General features: G+C 37.3%; 1 protein-coding gene across 3 annotated transcripts in view; it reads right to left on the reverse strand.

Moving 5' to 3' along the window:
• The window catches only part of DNAJB6 (DnaJ heat shock protein family (Hsp40) member B6), a 92,175-nt gene that overhangs the window by 50,674 nt on the left and 22,305 nt on the right, over positions 1-19,196 (reverse strand). For all 3 annotated transcript variants that reach the window (XM_075550174.1, XM_075550173.1, XM_075550172.1), the window contains exons 2-5: positions 13,098-13,188; positions 9,400-9,509; positions 5,115-5,174; positions 3,335-3,439 (exon numbers count right to left, since the gene is read on the reverse strand). In XM_075550174.1, coding sequence (XP_075406289.1) covers positions 3,335-3,439; positions 5,115-5,174; positions 9,400-9,509; positions 13,098-13,162 — 340 coding nt within the window. In that variant the 5' untranslated portion in view covers positions 13,163-13,188. The remainder of the gene's footprint in view (positions 1-3,334; positions 3,440-5,114; positions 5,175-9,399; positions 9,510-13,097; positions 13,189-19,196) is intronic.

Here is a 19,196-nt window from a genome sequence, read left to right on the forward strand (position 1 = left end):
GAATCTGGTTTGCAGAAGGCTCTGGATGAGGGTGGGAGCCCAAGATTCACTGGTGGAACTATGCAGGAAATAAACCTACGGTGGACCTGCATCCATGCACAATGGAGGGATAAGAAGAAAGTGATCAGTACACAGAGTATGTTGATGAGATGAGTACAGAGGGTCAACAACAGAAAGAAGTGTGACTTGAACAATTTCAACTGCAAGCAAAGTTCCCCTAGGAGGCATGCTGGACCTGCTATGGTTACCAAAATCTCGTGTTTGGGATGATTGCTTTATTTTGTTTGGGTTTTGACTGTACATGTTAGGGGGTTTCTTGGGTGTGTTACGTCATTGGAGGTTCCCTCCTTGAAATTGTGGTATGTTTGTTTTTTCCTTTTCGTTTTTTGGGGGTGTGAAAACCAGGGTGATAAACCTATAGAGGCAGCAAGTGGAACAAGAGTTTTGGGGGCAGGGGACATGGAGGTGGCAGTAAAGAGGTGATGACATCATGATGTCCATATAGAAAAAAAATGTTTGGAAACGGATTTGTGGTAGCCAATGTACAATTCTGCGGGACAAGATGGAAATATGTAATACTATATATATACTCATGTATTAGCTGAGTTTTACACCACATTTTTAATGCCGTTTTTGTGGTAAAATTAGGTGCCTCGCCTGATATTCAGGTCAGCTTATACTCGAGTATATACAGCAATCTAATACATGTATTGAGCCCAAATAAAAATAATTTTAAAAAGAAAATTCATTCTATTTTACTTCAGATTTGTTGGCTATAGGAAGGCCAATTGATAAAGGATACAAAAATGGTGATGTGCCATGTCGTGAATATTTACAGGGAATCTATATACATTTCTATGTTAATGGTAGCTGGAAGTAAATTACTCACCTTGAAGACTACGTAATCTCTTTTCTAAACACCCAATTTTAAAGTTCCCTGCTTTAGCTTTAGTTAGTATGTACTAGTGGTCCCTCCATAACTCAATAAAGTACTGTTCTTAAAACATCAGGTTACACTATAATATATAAGATAGTGAAAACTTTTTTTCAATCTCCATTCTCAGATAAAGTTCTGCAACATTTAAAAAGCCTAATACCTACCAGATGTAGTGGTGACTTAATTCCTCTTCATGCCTATGACAGACAGGAGGGGGAATCCACTTGTTTCCCATATATTCTGTGTAGACAGACTTTATCTTTTTCCTTTCTAAGCTTTAGGGGTTGCAGCTGGTGTTGAGACCCTTTAACCAAGCTCCAGGAAAAGAGGAAAACAGGATGTGTTTTTCCCTCAGAACCAAGACAAAAATAGCTGCACCAACCCAGATTTTAACACTGACCTTCAGTCACTGGTAGTTTCAATAATCAAGAAGAGACCAAGAAAGGAAGCTCTAAGAACAACTAACAAGAGTACCACGCACCCTATTTGTATCTGAGACATACACAAGGAGCCCCCCCCCCAAAAAAAAAACCAACGGATTTTTTCAAAGCTATGTAAATTTTTTTTTACAAAACAACCTTATCACCTTCAAAGCACTCTCCCTGGCACTTAAAACATTTGTCAAATCTGTGATTCCATTCTAGAAACATTTTTCAAACATCTGTTTGGATGGCTGAGAGCACCCTCCATCATTTTTTTCACTCTTCTATGTCATCAAGTCGCTGTCCTTTCGTGTCCCTCTGCATTAACAGAAACAGAAAGTTGCACAGAGGGAGGTCAAGTGAGTAAGGTGCGTGGGGCAAGAGAGGCATGCTGTCTTGTGCCAACATCTGGCACGCTGAGATGGCCGCCGCATGAGCAGGTGCATTGCTGTGATGGCAAAACCAGTCCCCCGTCTGCCAAAAATCAAGCCCTTTTTGTTGCACAGTTACACAATCTTTTCAGAGTCTCTCTAGTAATCTGACCTGGTAGAATGAACTCCAAATGCATTATCCCCCTCACAACAACAACAAAAAACAATGAGCATCATCTGAATCTCTGATTTCACTAGACGAGGTTTTGGGGGGTGAGGTGACGATAGCATCTTCCACTGACTTGACTGATGTTTGCTCTCAGAGTTGTAAGAACAGCACCATGTCTCATCACCAGTAATGATCTTGGAAAAAGGTCTGGGTCACTTCGGAGTTGTTCTTTCAAAGCGCGGCATGTTTCTAGTCGATGATTTTTGTCCTGGTCAGTCAGAATCCGAGGCACAGTGACCCTTCTCATTCCCAAATCTCCTGTTAAAATACACTGAACCAAGCACTAAAATCGTGCAGATAACTTCCCCATCTCTTCTACAGTCTATTGTAGGTCCTTTGAGCACAAGTCCATGAAATTTGTTGACATTTTGTCTGGTTGGAAAGTTGATGGATGTACTGAACAAAGTTTGTCATCAATCGACATTCTACCTTTTGTTGCCCCCACCTTTTTTGAAATGAGAAAACCATTCATACACTTTTGAGTTTTTCCCACAGTGCTCTCCTTGTAAGCTATGTTCAATAGCACAACAGTTTCTGCAGCATTTTTCCCGAGCAGAATACAAATTTCACAATTGCACACCATTCTCTTAATCAGCCTTCACCAAAAAACAAGGTTCACGCAAAACTGCTTCTACAAAAAAAATTCACTGGGACCAGAATGACACCAATGGGTATGCTGCTAACTCAAGAGTGGAGGCACCGGGGGGAGGGGCACAGAGGGGGGTGGACCTGATGAGTACTACAAAAGCCCCATCCAGCAAAGCTTTTGCTGGTTTTTCCTTTTTGGGGGGTGGGGGTGGGGGTGGGGGTGGGGTACCCCCTCATATTAAAACCCATTATCAGGCATTGAATATCAATCTCCAAGTGAATCAGCAACCACACACAGCACTATTTCATTTAACAAGACTATTTTCACATCAAAGAATACATCTGCTAACTCTACAGTTGTCCTTCCAAGAATTGTTAAGGCAGTAATCATACCAACCACAATTACAAAACAAAAAAGCAGGTGCATAGATCACATGTGTTCTGAGCAATAATTACTCCAGTACTTCATATTTTAATAAGAATATCATGGCATATTCATTAAGAAATCCATTTTCAACAGGCATCCAGTTACAATTTCTTACCATATCTTAATTTGAAACTACAAAAAGGAAGTTAAGTTAGGAACACACATAATGACAAAAAAGAATGAATTACAACCTTCATTATTTTTAATGTGCAAGTTGTAAATTCAGAACCCCCCCCAAAAGAAGCTGAGAAAGAACTGTACAACTCCTACAAAGATACAAGATACACTGGTAATTATATAAAAGCATCATCAATCCATATGTAGGTTATACATACCAAATAAAACGTTATACCTACTTACCAAAAAAGTCAAATGGGTCTCTTCCACCAAAAAATTCCCTGAAGACATCCTCTGGATTACGGAATGTGAAGCCAAACTCAAATGGACGATCAAAATGACTTCCACCTATATAAACAGCATATTTTAAAATTTATGAATTCTAGTCTTTTGTAAGCAATTATTTAAGAGATTAAAGAATGACCTACATCGGACAGTGTAAGATATGACAAAATAATAATAATTTATAAATTATCAAAGGTTCATGAGGGAAGAGGTAGCGTGGGGGAAAGGGGAAAAATGAGGAGCTGATATCAAGGGCTAGAGCAGAAAGCAAATGTTTTGAGAATGACAATGGCAACAAGTACAAATGTGCTTGACACAACAGATGGATGTATGGATTATGATAAAAATTGCACAAGTCCCAATAAAATGATTTTAAAAACAAACAACAAAAAGAATGACCAAAAGAAAGGAAACTATTTCATAAATCTGAGGCTCGAAAACAAAAATGTGAGTTCTGTCCTAGTAAGACAATTTACAACTGTGAACAATTTATTAAGTATACTTAGAGAGCAAGCTTCCTGAATTTCAGAGTACCAAACCCTGTCACTTAATGCTTTCCCACCACATTTAAGTTTGTTGTCAGTACATGGAATTGAAACAGACATGCTAAGAAGGTTTGTTAAAAGATCAGCTCATACATCCTTCCTTTTGGGCTGCCTGGGTAATTTTTCATTGAAGGCAGACTGGCCTGGGCCCTGTTCCAGAAAGGATTAGTTTACTTTTGCAATAGTAGCAGGGCCCACGAATCCATTTTTAATCGCCAAGGAATCTTTTCATAACATCAAGTACTGATCAAGGAGGAAAAACACAAAACACAATAGTGGCTGGGGTGAAGAATTTTTTTAATTGCAAGGAATCTTTTGATAACAGCAAGCATTCATCTAGTATGTTAAATGCAAAATACAATTACACATTAAAGGTTATAATTTATTACATTAAAGATTATAATTAGTTTCTTAACTGTGGAAAGCACATCAGTGCAATGCTATCAATTTCTACCTCCTTTCTCCTGTTACAGGAACTACTGAGACCACTTTCTTTTCTTTTTTTTAATCCTTTTATTGGGGCTCGTGTACAACTCTTATCACAATCCAGGCATACATTGTGTCAAGCACATTTGAACATTTGTTGCCACCATCATTCTCAAAACATTCTTTCTACTTGAGCCCTTGGTATCAGCTCATTTTCCCCTCCCCTTCGCTTCCTCATGAACCTCTGATAATTTACTAATTATAATTTTTTCATATCTTACACTGTCCGATGTCTCCCTTTACCCACTCTTCTCTTGTCCGTCCCCTAGGGAAGGGGTTATATATAGATCATTGTGATCAGTTCCCCCCTTACTACCCACACCTTACCCTGACCCTCCTGGTATGGCTACTGTCAATATTGGTCCTGAGGGGTTTATCTGTCCTGAATTCCCTGTGTTTACAGTTCTTATCTATACCTGTGTACATGCTCTGGTCTAACCAGATTTATAGTTAGAATTGGGGTCATCATAGTGGGGGGGGAGGGGAGGCATTAAAGAACTAGAGGAAAGCTGTGTGTTTCATCGGTGCTGTCTGCACCTTGCCTGCTCATCTCCTCCTCGCAGCCCTTCTGTGAGGGGAACAAGACCATGTTCTAAATGCTGCATCTATATCTGCACATACAAGGCTGGGACTTCTAATCTACAGATAATCTCATTAGCATGCAAAGTGAGAAACAGAAAAAAATTATCTTAGTAGTATATACATACCTCCACCTCCACCGTTTAATCCTTCTTTGCCGTATTTGTCATAGATGTCCCGTTTTTTAGCTATAATTAAAAATAAATGTCAGTATGCCATATTACATTTTTCTCACTCAAAGTGCAATAGGAATGCCATTTCCCACACTGCAAATCAAGGAGAGAATAGTTTTTTAATTTTTTAAAATCATTTTATTGGAGGCTTATACAACTCTTATCACAATCCATACATACATCAATTGTATAAAGCACATTTGTACATTCGTTACCCTCATCGTAACTCAAAACATTTGCTATCCACTTAAAACCCTGGCATCAGTTCATCAGTTTTTTAATATTTTACAAGGCAAATAGGACAGTGCTTACTTTAAAAGAAACTTGGGACAGGGACACGTTATGTTAGAAACGTTTTTGGTGTGTTATTCTATTGTCACTGTTAGTCCTGTAGGTTTAATCACCCCGAGTAAACCAACAGCTACCAACAGTCTTACTTTACACATTCTAGAGTAAAAATAACTCTAGAGGAAAAAAATAATTTTATATAGTATCCTATGTGTTCCCACTCACCCCCAAATATGATGCAAATAATGAACTATTGCCTGACTTTATGTAGATGCACTTGGAGCTCTTGTTCACCTCCTGTAATCAGTACTTTGGTCTATAGCTATAGTCACAAATATCTCTGACTCAACTCACATCGTGTCATCCAACATTCACCCCAAGGCCTTGCCAAGCCATTTTCCAGGTTTTTCACCAAGTGTCAACCCATACACAATGCTTTTCATCTCCATGAAATCACTGACTACACCCAGCTAACAGCTAACCTTTCACTTCAACACCGACCAGTGCAGCAGTTCTGAACCTATGGGTCGCAACCCCTTTGAGGGTTGACTAACCCTTTCACAGGGATCACCAGATTCATAACAATAGCAAAATGTGTTATGAAGTGGCAATGAACTGTAGGAAAAGGGTCGTAACATCAGGAAGGCTGAGAACCACTGTACTAGTAAAAAAATAACTGATCTAAATATTTTGAAGTCATTATTTCCTGTATTGGCTTTAATGTGACTTATAGTTTCATAAAATTATGTGCACAGTGACAGATGGTATATACCAAGAAAAAAAGACATAAACCCAGCCAACACTTATCAGTGAGGATTTTCAATTGCAACTTGGCTTACATAAAGCATAGAAATGTTTCATAGTTTAAGAGAGAAGTTGCATTAATTTGCCCAGCCCTTTCATTTATTAGGTATGTAATTAGGCAAATTACTGAGCCAGTGTCCTTTAACTATAAAATGAAGGGAGTAAAGGCTGTGCTGGATTGCTTGAACAATTTTAAATGAAATCGTGCCTATAAAACACTTAATATACCGCACAACTTGTTATAAGCAGGGACATAATCGGAAAATCTATGTAGACAGACAAGTTTGGTCACTTGAATAACTACACTTCGCATTTATCAGCACCCCTACATCAAAAACTTTTAAGAAAACGCTTCTGATTTCTCAAAAAAAATCTCAGCCAACTTTCAATAAGTCTAGGTATCTGTGCCTAGCAGTATCGGGGGTTATCAGGGGGGCTGCTAAATGCAAGATGCACAGTTCAAAATTCGCCAGCCACTTCAAGAGAAAAACATGTGGCTTTCTATTCCTATAAAGGTTTATTCTTGGAAACCTACAGCGATGGCTCTTTCCATACTATATAGTCTCTATGAGTTGGTATCAACTCAGAGGAATGAGATCGGTCTTATTAACATGACAAAAAAGAGAACATGACCAAATCCATAACTGCTTTTTTTTTTTGGGGCAAACAGGTAAATAAATATTTAAGTACATCTAAATAATCAAATTATGACGAAAACTCAGCGTAGTGCTGCAAGTCTGATTCTATTTGAGAGCCATAAAAGATATACTCCAAATTGCGGCACTACCAAGAACACAAAACAGAGTATGTTCCACATAAATCTCATGTAGTATGTGAGCAGGTAACCATGATGGAACATAGAGGTTAGAGCACTTGACTGCTTACCAAAAAAATCAGCAGTTCAAGCTTACCAGCCGCTCCGCAGAAAAAAGATGAAGAATCTGCTTCTGTAAATATTACAGCTTTGGAAACCCTACGGGACAGTTCCACTCTGCCCTATAGGGTCGCTATGAGTCTAAAACCAACTTGACAGCAACACGTTTGTTGGAGTTTTTTAAAGTATATTATGAAAAAGTATATAAAACAATAGAAATGTATAGGGTCTCATGGCAATCATTCAGCTTCCCTTAATTCCCACTGCCCTACTTGCTTTATAGTCATTTATTGCTGCTACTTTAAAGCATTATCTTATGAAGAAGTACTTTGGGGTTTAATCTTAAGATTTAAATTAAATGCTCAGAAAGGCTTTTCCAAGAAAAGATTAATAAAAGGAGGGAATTTTTCTAGCTATTTTGTGCAGAGTAGCTCACTTCACTCCCATAATTTTGATAAAAGAATGACCTTATCTTGCCCAGGATGAGATAGTTTCCCTTTTTAGTGAAAAATGAGCATCACACAAGTAAGGGTGGTCCCAACTCCTAAGGTTACACCGTTTTGCAGTTTACTGACTTAGTGAGAACTTTTGACCATGCATAATGGTCTCAGATATAAAAAGACAAATGCATCAGATAGGGAATCAGCATGGACTTTGGTAGACCTACCTACTTATAGTGTTCTTGTTGAAATCTTTTTTTTTTGCATTAATGGTTTTATTAGGCATATTAAATTCATAATTGCTATTGTTCTGATGCTATAAAAAGTTTATCTATAGGGAATCCCTCAACAATAACAAGTTTAATTCACTAACGATGATTAATATAATACTATTATTTTTTACCATTCAAAGAAAAAAACTTTTTTTGAAATCTTTTAATTATGCTAAATAGAATGAAACTGAGGGGCAGAACTGGATCTATTCCTGCATGTGTATATAAATCCCTACAATCCAATAACAGAGTCTACACTGCAGTTTAATTACTGAACATTTTAAACAGAGACCCAGTAGGTAAATCCTCATCAAAAGGAGGAAAAACAGAGTACAAATTCAAATTCATATGGAAACCAGACTTATTGGATCCACTGAGGTTAGAAGAGCCCCAAATCTAATGACCAGAAATCACCCTTACCCCATGAATCAAAACTATCCTATAAAGTCATCATTAAAACAACAGCTTGCCAGCCCATTTATAATGAATGTGTGCCTGAAACAAAATTGGCGATGAGTACAAACTGACAAAAGTTAATTTAAAAGCACAGGCGAGAACTTTTAAGGGGCATAAAAGGCTAAATTAAGGGTAAGAAATCTATATGGGTGAAATAGAATGTGAACTACATAATCAATGACAGTAAATGGTTCATGTAGGAACTCTAAGTAGTAGATGTACCGTTGGCTATGGATATTGCCACCAAAAATAAATTTTAAAAATTAGAAATGCAATTTTAAAGCCTACTCATTACTGTGGGAGGTAAGACCACAAGTATCAACGGAAGTCTTGACTAAAGGTAAAAAGCACCTATGTATTCATTTTCATTTGTATTATTAAGAACTTGTGAAGTTGAGGTTCAGAGAAAAGGAGATTTAGTAAAGGTAATAAAGCAGAGGTAGGAGCAGAGTTCCCCAAAATCTTTTTGCCATGTCACCATTGGAAGATGGAGGCATTGGAAGTTTTGCTACTGCTATTTAGCTTCTCTCACTTCCTACTTCCCTTTACTTTGTGACGTCTCTTCACTACTTTTGTCTTTAGTCCTATCAGTGGTCTTAATATAGATCTTCCAAAAAATATACTTGTAATAGCCCACTCATACCTGTGACAATATATGAATTTTAAAATTTGGGAGGTTGGCAATAAGGTTTGATACAAATTAGCAGTGACACATTTTATGAAGCTACTATGATACGGGGTAGGGTTAATGCAAAAATAGAATTAAAAAATAATTGAATGTTTCCATGAAATGTTTGATGCCACCCCGAATTACAAAGGGGAGGGGTGATGGTGAGGATTCATAGGACTTTCCCTCTCTTCGTTATTCCTCAAACTTCAGCATTTCAGATACTCTTCTAAAACATCTATCCTAAGAGAACTGTGAAAAACTTAGCTACTCCACAACATTAGTAAAACTCTATCAAATAACTGGCAGGAATAAGAGACTCAACTCCTTCAAAGAAAAATATAGGTCACTTTTGTACAACTCTGCTGGTCCTGAAATGGATTCTAATCCCTATTTCATGAATCCATTCAGAACCCTTAGCAAGTTCATTATTACTTACCATCTGATAACACCTCATATGCCTCAGCTACTTGTTTGAATTTCCTCTCTGCTTCCTCCTTATTCTCAGGATTTTTATCAGGATGCCACTTCAGTGCCAACTTACGATATCTAGAAAACAGGAGAGCAGTGTTCCTAATGACATTCAAACTCTGAAACCAATTGGGCTTTCAAACAACAGAATGGAGCTGTTTAATTTAATTATAAGATCTCCCTCCATTCCCGGGTTGCAAGCAAACTATAACCAGCTAAAATACTCTACTGACAGAAAACAATGTTAACAAATGCCCATAAGATGAACTCAGTGGTGATGAGGCTAAGAAAGTATCTGGGCAAAAAGGTCCGAGCAATAGGAATCCAACCACGACTATCTCCTGATTCTCAGGAAGGTATTTACTAATCCAGCCCCTTATTTAATATACTATTGTGTCAAATCTGGTTTCAATAAGACTCACTTCAGCATGTAAGAGTTATAATATTGACTTCTGGAGAAATCATGATGGAAATCACATTTTGTTCTAAGGACCTAATATGTCGTAACAATGACATGCTTTGTAAATATAGAGACCAAGAACTAAGGTGCACCACAATCCTGTGTTCTAAGGAACACTAATGAAGGAACACACTACCCTCTAGTGCAGCGGTTCTCAAACTTCCTAATCCCGCAACCCTTTCATACAGTACCTCATGATGTGGTGGCCCCCAACCATAAAACTGTTTGTAGCTACTTCATAATTGTAATTTTGCTACTGTTATGAATCATAATGTAAGTATCTGATATGCAGGATATATTTTCATTGCTATAAACTGAACATAATTGAAGCATAGTGATGAATCACAAAAACAATGTCATTCTATATTTTGAAATAATTATTTCTAATAACAAATAAATGAAAGTTTTTCTTGAAGCACAGTGTAGCATAGGTAACAGTTTTCACGCTTGGTACTCGTATGTGGGCATATCTGCATGTGGGTGGACCTACCTGGAGACAGAGGAGCAGTCTCTTGGTTCCTAAGACCATCGGAAATGTGTTTTCCAATGGTCTTAGACGACCCAGGTAAAGGTGAAGGATTGTTAGACACACTGCCCCAACCCTCAAAGGGGTCACAACCCACAGGTTGAGAACCACTGCTCTAGTGTGTTCATGTGAAGACTAAGAAATACAAGATATACTAAAGTTTTAATTGTACACACCAGGCTGCTAAAATTTTTTAAAAATCAAGGAATATAATGTATAATACAATAAGCATAAAAATATCTAATGTCTTTTAACAAGTTAGGTGTTGGTCCTACATTCAGTACTTTAGCAAAGTAAAAACACTACTACTCAAATGGAGAGAGCACATTCAAACTCATGTAAGAGTATTAGTGTCTCTGAAGAAATAGATGCTTGTACATCCTTAAACCTGAAACAAAGTTTTGTCTGTCAGTATACTGACAAAACCTATTGTTCAATCATTCTAATTAATATTTCACACAACCTCATGTTCTGTTTGCTAATTTTTAAAAGCAAGATCAAATCTGGTCTAAGTTTAATATTATGTAACTGCTTTTTAAAGGTATTATTTAACATCATACAGTGTCAATTTTTTTTCTAAAATTAACTACCAATAAAGGAACAATTTGAATTCAGCCTAATTTCAAAATTTCATTTTCTTTATATGCTATTAAATTTCTTCCTAAAATGGTAACATAGCAGTTTAGGAATTATTGGGGGTTTTGTTTTTATTTGCTTCTCCAGATGACTTTTATTCTGCTGAGTGAATTATCATCACAATGTCCCTTTAATGACTCAGTCATTCTGAAAACTATGAACAACTAACTACTGGTTCCCACAGGTAACGAAAACCACCCTACTCTCCATGATCCCTAGCACAACTGAGGGCACATATGACAGCACAAAGCAGTACGAGTCCCCTTGTTAATTCACTCAAAAACAGCAACAGTTTGTAACTGCCTCTTTGTCATACAAATCTACCAAGTTTTTATCAGCTAATAGTATTAGAGCAGTGTGGACACCTAATGTTAGAATGGGGTGGGGGGGGGGTCAACATGTTTACAGAAAGAGGCTACCAAAGTAAGGTGGGTGGTCAAGTGCACCCTGAGGTGGTAACTTACAAGAAACCCTCCAGACCAGTTTTCGTGACTTATATGGGGTGTCCAAAAGTGAGAATTGATTCAGTAGCCAATAGTTTCAAAATACACATTACAGAAAACTGTGGGGTGGGGAGGGTGGGGAGAACGACACAAATTCCACTATTTACATAAACAGTAATCCATTCATTGCGCCTGATATCTCTGAATGGGCTATTCCTTATTAGTTCATTGGCTAAACTTACAAAAAGGAACAGCCAACACAGAAATTATCCCAATTTAGCATTTCAAAATACAGTAAACTGGTTCCCAAAAAGAAAAAATTCCATTTAAAGGTCCACCAAGTCTAATAACATAAATTTCATTATGTATTATTTTTTAAAGCTTGGTTCTTCCAAAATACACTAAAAGTTCATTTCCAATTCTTTCTACCTTTTTTAATAGTTTCGTTAGTGATACTAAAAATATGCGTAATGGTCATTTTGCCAAATACAGGTGATCCAGATTATAAATGAGTTCCATTCTTACATTTGTCTTGACGCTGAACTTACACTCAAGATGGAACAGTTAGGCAGGGTCATATTTAATGTCAGTCATATATTTGTCTTCGTGTACAGTATATAGAGTATCTATCTATGAATAAGAAACATCTAATAAAACGATTTTTTTAAAAGCAACATTAAACAAACACTTCTAGATTCTCTAACATAAGAATACATGGAGGGGAAATGAGAAGCTATAAACGATGAGTACAAAACTGAAGACAATGTGATAAAACTGCATGTGGTGATCACTGTGCAATTCTTCTTGGTGTGTGTGACTACTTAACAGTAAGATATGTGGATCATATGCCCCAAAACGGTGAATACAGTAATAAAAATAAGCTAAAGCTATGTATCATAGAAAGTTGTGCCCGTTTGTCATACCTCAATTTTTTCCTTATATCCTCTAGGCTGTACAACATAGTTTGGCTCATAACTATGGGATATACATAAGCTGGACATTCTTAACTTGGAGACTGCCTATACTCTATAATCACTAATATATCTAAATAATCTAAATGATTTTAAAAGCTAGCCAGTCTACATAATACTGTCACCTGAGACTAGCCCACTTCAAATCAGGCAGGGCCTGGTCAGAAAGATTAAAAGACACAACAGAATTGTTCTGAAACTTCAACGTGAATCAGAATTGTTTCGTATAAAAAACTATCCAAAACTTTCTTTTTTTTTTTTTTAAGTAATTACACCCAGGAATACATAGGTCTAGCCTATGAAAAATGGTGCGTAAGAGTAACCAAATACATTTCAAAATCCAATGTAATGGTTCTTTTACATTATTTCATATGAAGTGTTTTTTAATCTTCAATAAGCAGCCAATATCCACTGTCCCAAAGACAAAGTACCACAGTCAATCAAGTAAGCTTTTTTACCCTAAGTTTGAAAATATGAATGCTATTTTGTAAATGCTGTTAAAGTAAACTAGGCACAACTGAAAGGTTCCTACAAAACATTAAGAACCCATTAAATAGGCCATCTACAAAGTTACGCTATCCAATTACAATGAAAATTATGATTCCTTATTTAAAGAATAAAATTACTTACGCTTTTTTAATATCCTCAGGTGAAGCCTGCCTCTGCACACCTAGAACTTCATAGTAATCCACCATGTTTTAACAGATTGTTGGAACAAGTCCTGTAATTAAAAAAACTTTGGTCAATGACAAGACTGCCGCATTTCACTATATAATGGGGGGTGGGAGCAGAGCAGGAACCAGAAGGATGAAGCACCTATGAATCCTACAAAAGAGGATGTGTTAGCTAATCACTAGCCCTGTCAGGCTGGGGCTTTCTCTCCAAAGGTTCTAGGACTCATGATCCACATGCCTTCTTAATATAGAAAAATAAAAGCTCTGAAAGAGCCCAATAATAGCCTAAACTAAATAAAACTAACAGGTGACTCTGAGGCAGGCTCCATGCTTTCTTGATCATTAAGACGGATTCAATTTTAGGATCTTATTTTCCTAGACACTAGATCTTCCGTTCAGTGTCCCCTTGGCTAGGCATCGTGCAAGGCAGCAAGGATGAACACAGTATACCTGCCCTCGAGACACACGCAGATTTCTGTAGCTCTCTCTCCTACTACCCAAATAGCAAAAGCCCTTCCAGACACACCCCAACAAGCTCCACCTTTATTTTCCTGGGAGAGAAAATAGAAATTTGAATACAAGGCTATTAAGAGTAATTTTACCTCCTGGCTCAGGTAAACTTTGCCATCTACTTATCAAATAAAAATACTATTTGTCTGCTGTCAATACTATTTACAAGCTATTGTCACAGAAAATACCTTCAAGAAAACTAGCAGCAGAAATTCTGCTTCCCTTTAATGGGTTCAGTTAATATAAGGTAAAGCTTAAGATGCCTCTAGTCCTGGAAGGTAAAAGGAAACACAGTAAAGAGCTAGGAGGCAAAGGGCATACATAGACGTGTAAATAAAGGCATGTACGTAAGAAAATATATTTATATAAGAGGATGTGAAGATAGAGCTATGTGCATATATGTATAGGTTTAGTATTAAGGTAGCAGATGGACATTGGGTCTCCACTCAAGTACTCCCTCAATGCAAGGATACTTTTTCTTATTAAACTGGCATTCTACCCACGTCTTCTGGGAAAGCTTCTGAAGACTAGCTTCAGGTTGGGCCAAGTAGATCCAGAGAGGATAACTTGCTTTATTGGATAAAGGTATTTTGTCCTGTTGCATGGAGTTATACAATTTGTTTCCTTCTTTATTGGTTTAATAAATGAATTTGAAGCTCCCTTGTACAATGAAACTGGACCTTGAATATAGAGTGAAATAAATTCTTTTTTGGTGTTTCTTAATGTCAACATTATTCTGCTTTAAGAATAGAGTTATGATCTTATGTTCTCCTCCTCCCCCTATGTATATTTTTATAATGAGAATATTTCTTTTGAAAATCCTGAAACTTTAAAAAACAGCAGAATTTCCCCACAAATATTTGGAAGCCCCCTTATCATTCTGCTTTACGGATTTGGGTAATAATGTATATTAATAAATAATTTTTTCATCATACCTCAAAAGCATGTATGTGTACACTTGTACAAGTACAATACTCAGCATTTACAGATAAGTACTATGTAAGAGTTAGGAAGAAGAATATAGAGATCAAATCTGCTTTTTACTAATCCACGAGTTTAATACAAAACCGTTAAAACATCCACAAAACTTGCAGATACAACGTGGCTCCCAGCAAAAGAAACACTATTTTGGATAGCTGGGAGCATTTTAAGATTCAGTTCTGCCTTTAGGGTGTGCAGTGTCGTTGTACGGCTACCTTCCCTCCCCCTTTGGAGTATGCAAAGACCTGAAGTTAGAAAGTCTAAAAGCAAAAATACTCAGCATATCTCAAAAGCTATAAAAACTGAAGGAAAACATCCAAGTCTTAAGATTCAGTATCAAAGAGTTCCATGAGTTAAATATTGAATGATACAGAAAACATCAAATGATGAAAAGGATACAGAAAGTCACTAAATCAAAGTTATTCAACATTCAACCATTTCAAGAGGCACTATATGAACAAGAACAGGTGGCACTGAAGGAAGATGTCAAAAGTTGACAATGACACTAGCAAAAAAAGGCTCCAAGAGCTAATGAAATACCAGCTGAAATGTTCCAACAAATTAATGCAGCACTGAAAGCACTCACTCCTCTTGCAAACAATTGTTTTGAAAAACAGCTACTTGGACCAACTAGGAGACCCATTTATGCTCCCTCCAAAGGAAGGTGACCCAACAAAGCACAGAAATCAGCAAACAATAAAATAATCACTTGGAAGTAAAATTTTGCTTGTAGAGGTTTCAAACACTTGTAGCAGTACATCAATTGGGAACTGCCAGAAATTCAAGCCAAATTCAGAAGACAACAGATGGATTTGGTTGAAAGCAAACAATACCAGAAAGATAATTACTTGTACTTTATTGAGTAGAATTCTCATAAACTCTTCCTTTTACTCATGTAGAACAGAATATACACATGGCAGTTTTCACACAGAACAAAACAAATGAGGTACTTATTTTAAGAAAAGGTATGTGCCAGAGCTGTATCTTTTCACGATACTTGTTCAATCAGTATATTGAACAAACCATCCAAGAAGCTGGACTACTTCAAGAAGTACACAATTCAGGATTGGAGGATGACTAACAACCTTCAATAGGCAGGTGGCACAACCTTTCTTGCAAAAAGATAAAGGACTTGAAACACTTGCTGATGAAGATTTAAACTGCATGCAATTTAATATAAAGAAAACAAATATCCTCACAAATGAACCAATAGACAATATCATGATAAACAGGAAAGATTTAAGTTGTCAAGTGTTTTAATTGGAACTACAGTCAACACTCATGAAATTAGTCAAGAAATCAAATTACATATATATAGATAACTTAGATTCAGCTTCAGTAGTTAATGATTTCTTTTTAAGTCATTGGATTGGGGGCTCTTACAGCTCATCACAATCCATGCATACATACATTGTTAAGCACTTTTGTACATATATTGCCAACACAGATGTATTTCTTTTTTTTTTTCAGATGTATTTATCAAATCTGCTAAACAAGAGCCAATTTACTTTAAGGTGCTACTGTCACTTTGAAAGTTAAGGTTTACTTGGAATTTTCAATCACCTAATATGCATGTAAACCTGAACAATGAATAAGACTGAAGAATAGATGCTTTTGACTTACAGTGTTAGTAAAAAATATCGAAGTATTATAGTGTCGGAACAAATAAAATGTCTCTTGTAAGGTATACACAGCCAGAATGCTCCTTAGAGGGAAGAGTTCAGACATATCACATACTTTAGATCTGTTTATAAGGATGTACCCATCCCTGGAAAAAGTAGTCGCTATTGTCAGATGCTGTCAAATCCATTCCAACTCATAGTGAACACCTTGTACAACAGGAGGGGGGGGAAGCACTGTCCATCCTGCACCATGGTAAAAACTGCATCCATGACTAAATGAGCAAACACTCCTTGAGATGAACTGACTGATGGCAAGAATGGATTCAAAACACAGCAACCCGTACAAGGTCATATTTCATCTTACTGTGCATAGGGGTAGCTATGAGTTGGAGGTGACACAAAGAAACAGAACCACTTTAATAGCTACACATAATGGCTTGCAAAAGCACTGTTAAAAAGGTAAATTCAAAACCCACTGTTACGGAGTAGACTTGTAGTGAGTAGACTTTAACTCATAGTAACCCAATGTATAGTTGCTATAGATATAAATCTTGAAGGGAACAGATCGCCTCAGGTTTCTCCAGAATAGCTGGTGGGTTTGAATAACCCACCTTGTAGTGCGCTAACACCACCAAATAACCACTGTTTAAGTGACTGATTTTCTTAAAGTGATAGATATGTACACTGCAGCTTACGCAGATTTTAAAACAAAACTCAAAAAAGTTCTAGAATTTAAACATTGAATGAGGTCACTTCATTCTAAGACTCTTGTTTTGAAGGCAGGAAGTAGAGCTTGCTTAATGCTAAAGCCAAACACTAACTGAAAACAAATAAACTGTAAATATAAGTTTCAAACCAGAAAAGCGGAGCCTGGGAAGTTAGTAAATTAAGTCACAAAAATGTTAAAATCATGAATGTTCCAATTTGACCAACACTTATTTAGCAGCCAGATGTAATTCTATGTATTCTACAAACATCAATTCATATATAAAACACAATAAATTTAAAGACATTTTCAACATTGACCTTTTAAATCTACGTTATTTCCAACAGAAGTCCTAAACGGAACTCAAGCAATTGTGTGGGAAAGACACACCAAGCAAATGCTAAAAATATTCAGCAGTATTATTTGCAGGAAGAATATACCTAACTACAACCAGCATTATCAGAAATAATTTTTTCATAATAATAGATAATTCTGAACTTAATTTTTTTTAAAAAAACCTCACTGCCAGTTGATTCTGACTGATAATGATACTATAGGACAGGGTAGAACTGCCCCTATGAGTTTCTGAGACTGCAACTCTATAATGGTACCATAAAGTCTCTACTTTCTCTCGTGGAGTGGCTAGTGGTTTTGAACTGCTGGTGTTGCAGCTAGCAACCCAACATAATCACCATGACATGAGGGCTCCTCTAAATTCTATTGATAGTGTCATTATTTTAGCCAATGGTATATAATTTAAAAATACTGTTGAGAAAAGTAAATTATACAAGTGTAGGACAGCTTTAGACTGCAATACATCATTTATTGACTTGTACAAAATAAATTCTTAATCGACTGGACACTACCAACAATGGGGGCTAGTGATAGGGCAAAACTTTCAATAAAACTCATTCACAGACAGAATCATAGCTACTAGATTAATCCATGTCATTTTAAAAGGAGAACCAAAATTAGTAAATATATGATCATCCTGGGCCACCATTCATTGAGCACTCTCAAAGCATAAGACTAACTTTTAAAAAAATCATTTTATTAGGGGCGCATACAAATCTTATCATGATCCATATAGGCATCAATTGTGTGAAGCACATTTGTACATTCATTGCCCTCATCATTCTCAAAACATTTGCTCTCCACTTATCTTGCCCTGTCCGAGGTCTCCCTTCACCCACTTTTCTGTTGTCCATCCCCCATGGAGGTCACATGTAGATGCTTGTAATCAGTTCCCCCTTTCCAGCCCACCCTCCCTCTACCCTCCCAGTATCATTACTCACACCACTGGTCCTGAAGGGATCATACATTCTGGATTCCCTGAGTTTCCAGTTCCCATCTCTACCAGTGCACATCCTCTGGTCTAGCCAGACTTGCAAGGTAGGATTCAGATCATGATAGTGGGGGGGTGGGGCGGGTTTAGGAACTAGAGGAAAGTTGTATGTTTCATCGTTGCTACATCACACCCTGACTGGCTTGTCTCCTCCCCAAGACCCTTCTGTAAGGGGATGTCCAGTGGCCTATAAATGGGCTTTGGGTCTCCACTCTGCACTCCCCCCCTCATACACTATGGTAAGATTTTTTGTTCTGATGATGTCTGATACCTGATCCCTTGGACACTTTGTGATTGCACAGGCTGGTGTGCTTCTTCCATGTGGGATTTGTTGTTTCTGAGCTAGATGGCCGCTTGCTTACCTTCAAGCCTTTATGACCACAGACACTGTATCTTTTGATAGTCGGGCCCCATCAGCTTTCTTCACCACATAAGCAATTTCTTTTTTTAAATAAATCATTTTATTGGGGCTCATACAACTCTTATCACAATCCATACATACATCAATTGAGTAAAGCACCCTTATACACTCATTGCCCTCATCAGTCTCAAAATTTGCCTTCCACTTTGGGTTCCTAGAATCAGCTCATTTTCCTTTTTTCCCCTCCCCCTCCCTCACGAACCGAACCCTTAATAACTTATAAATTATTACTCCATCTTATCTTACACTGCCCAGCGTCTACCCTCACCCACTTTCCTGTTGCCCATCCCCCAGAGAGGAGGTTACATGTAGATCCCCGAGATCGGGTCCCCCTGTCTATACCCCTCTTCCCTCCCAGTGTTGCCACTCTCACAGCTGGTCCCCAGGGGTTCATCTGTCCTAGATTCCCTGTGTTTCCAGATCCCAACTGCATCACTGTGCATTCTCTGATCTGATCAGGCCCGCAAAGT

Source organism: Tenrec ecaudatus, chromosome 5 (assembly GCF_050624435.1).
Source record: "Tenrec ecaudatus isolate mTenEca1 chromosome 5, mTenEca1.hap1, whole genome shotgun sequence".
Taxonomy (NCBI): domain Eukaryota; kingdom Metazoa; phylum Chordata; class Mammalia; order Afrosoricida; family Tenrecidae; genus Tenrec; species Tenrec ecaudatus.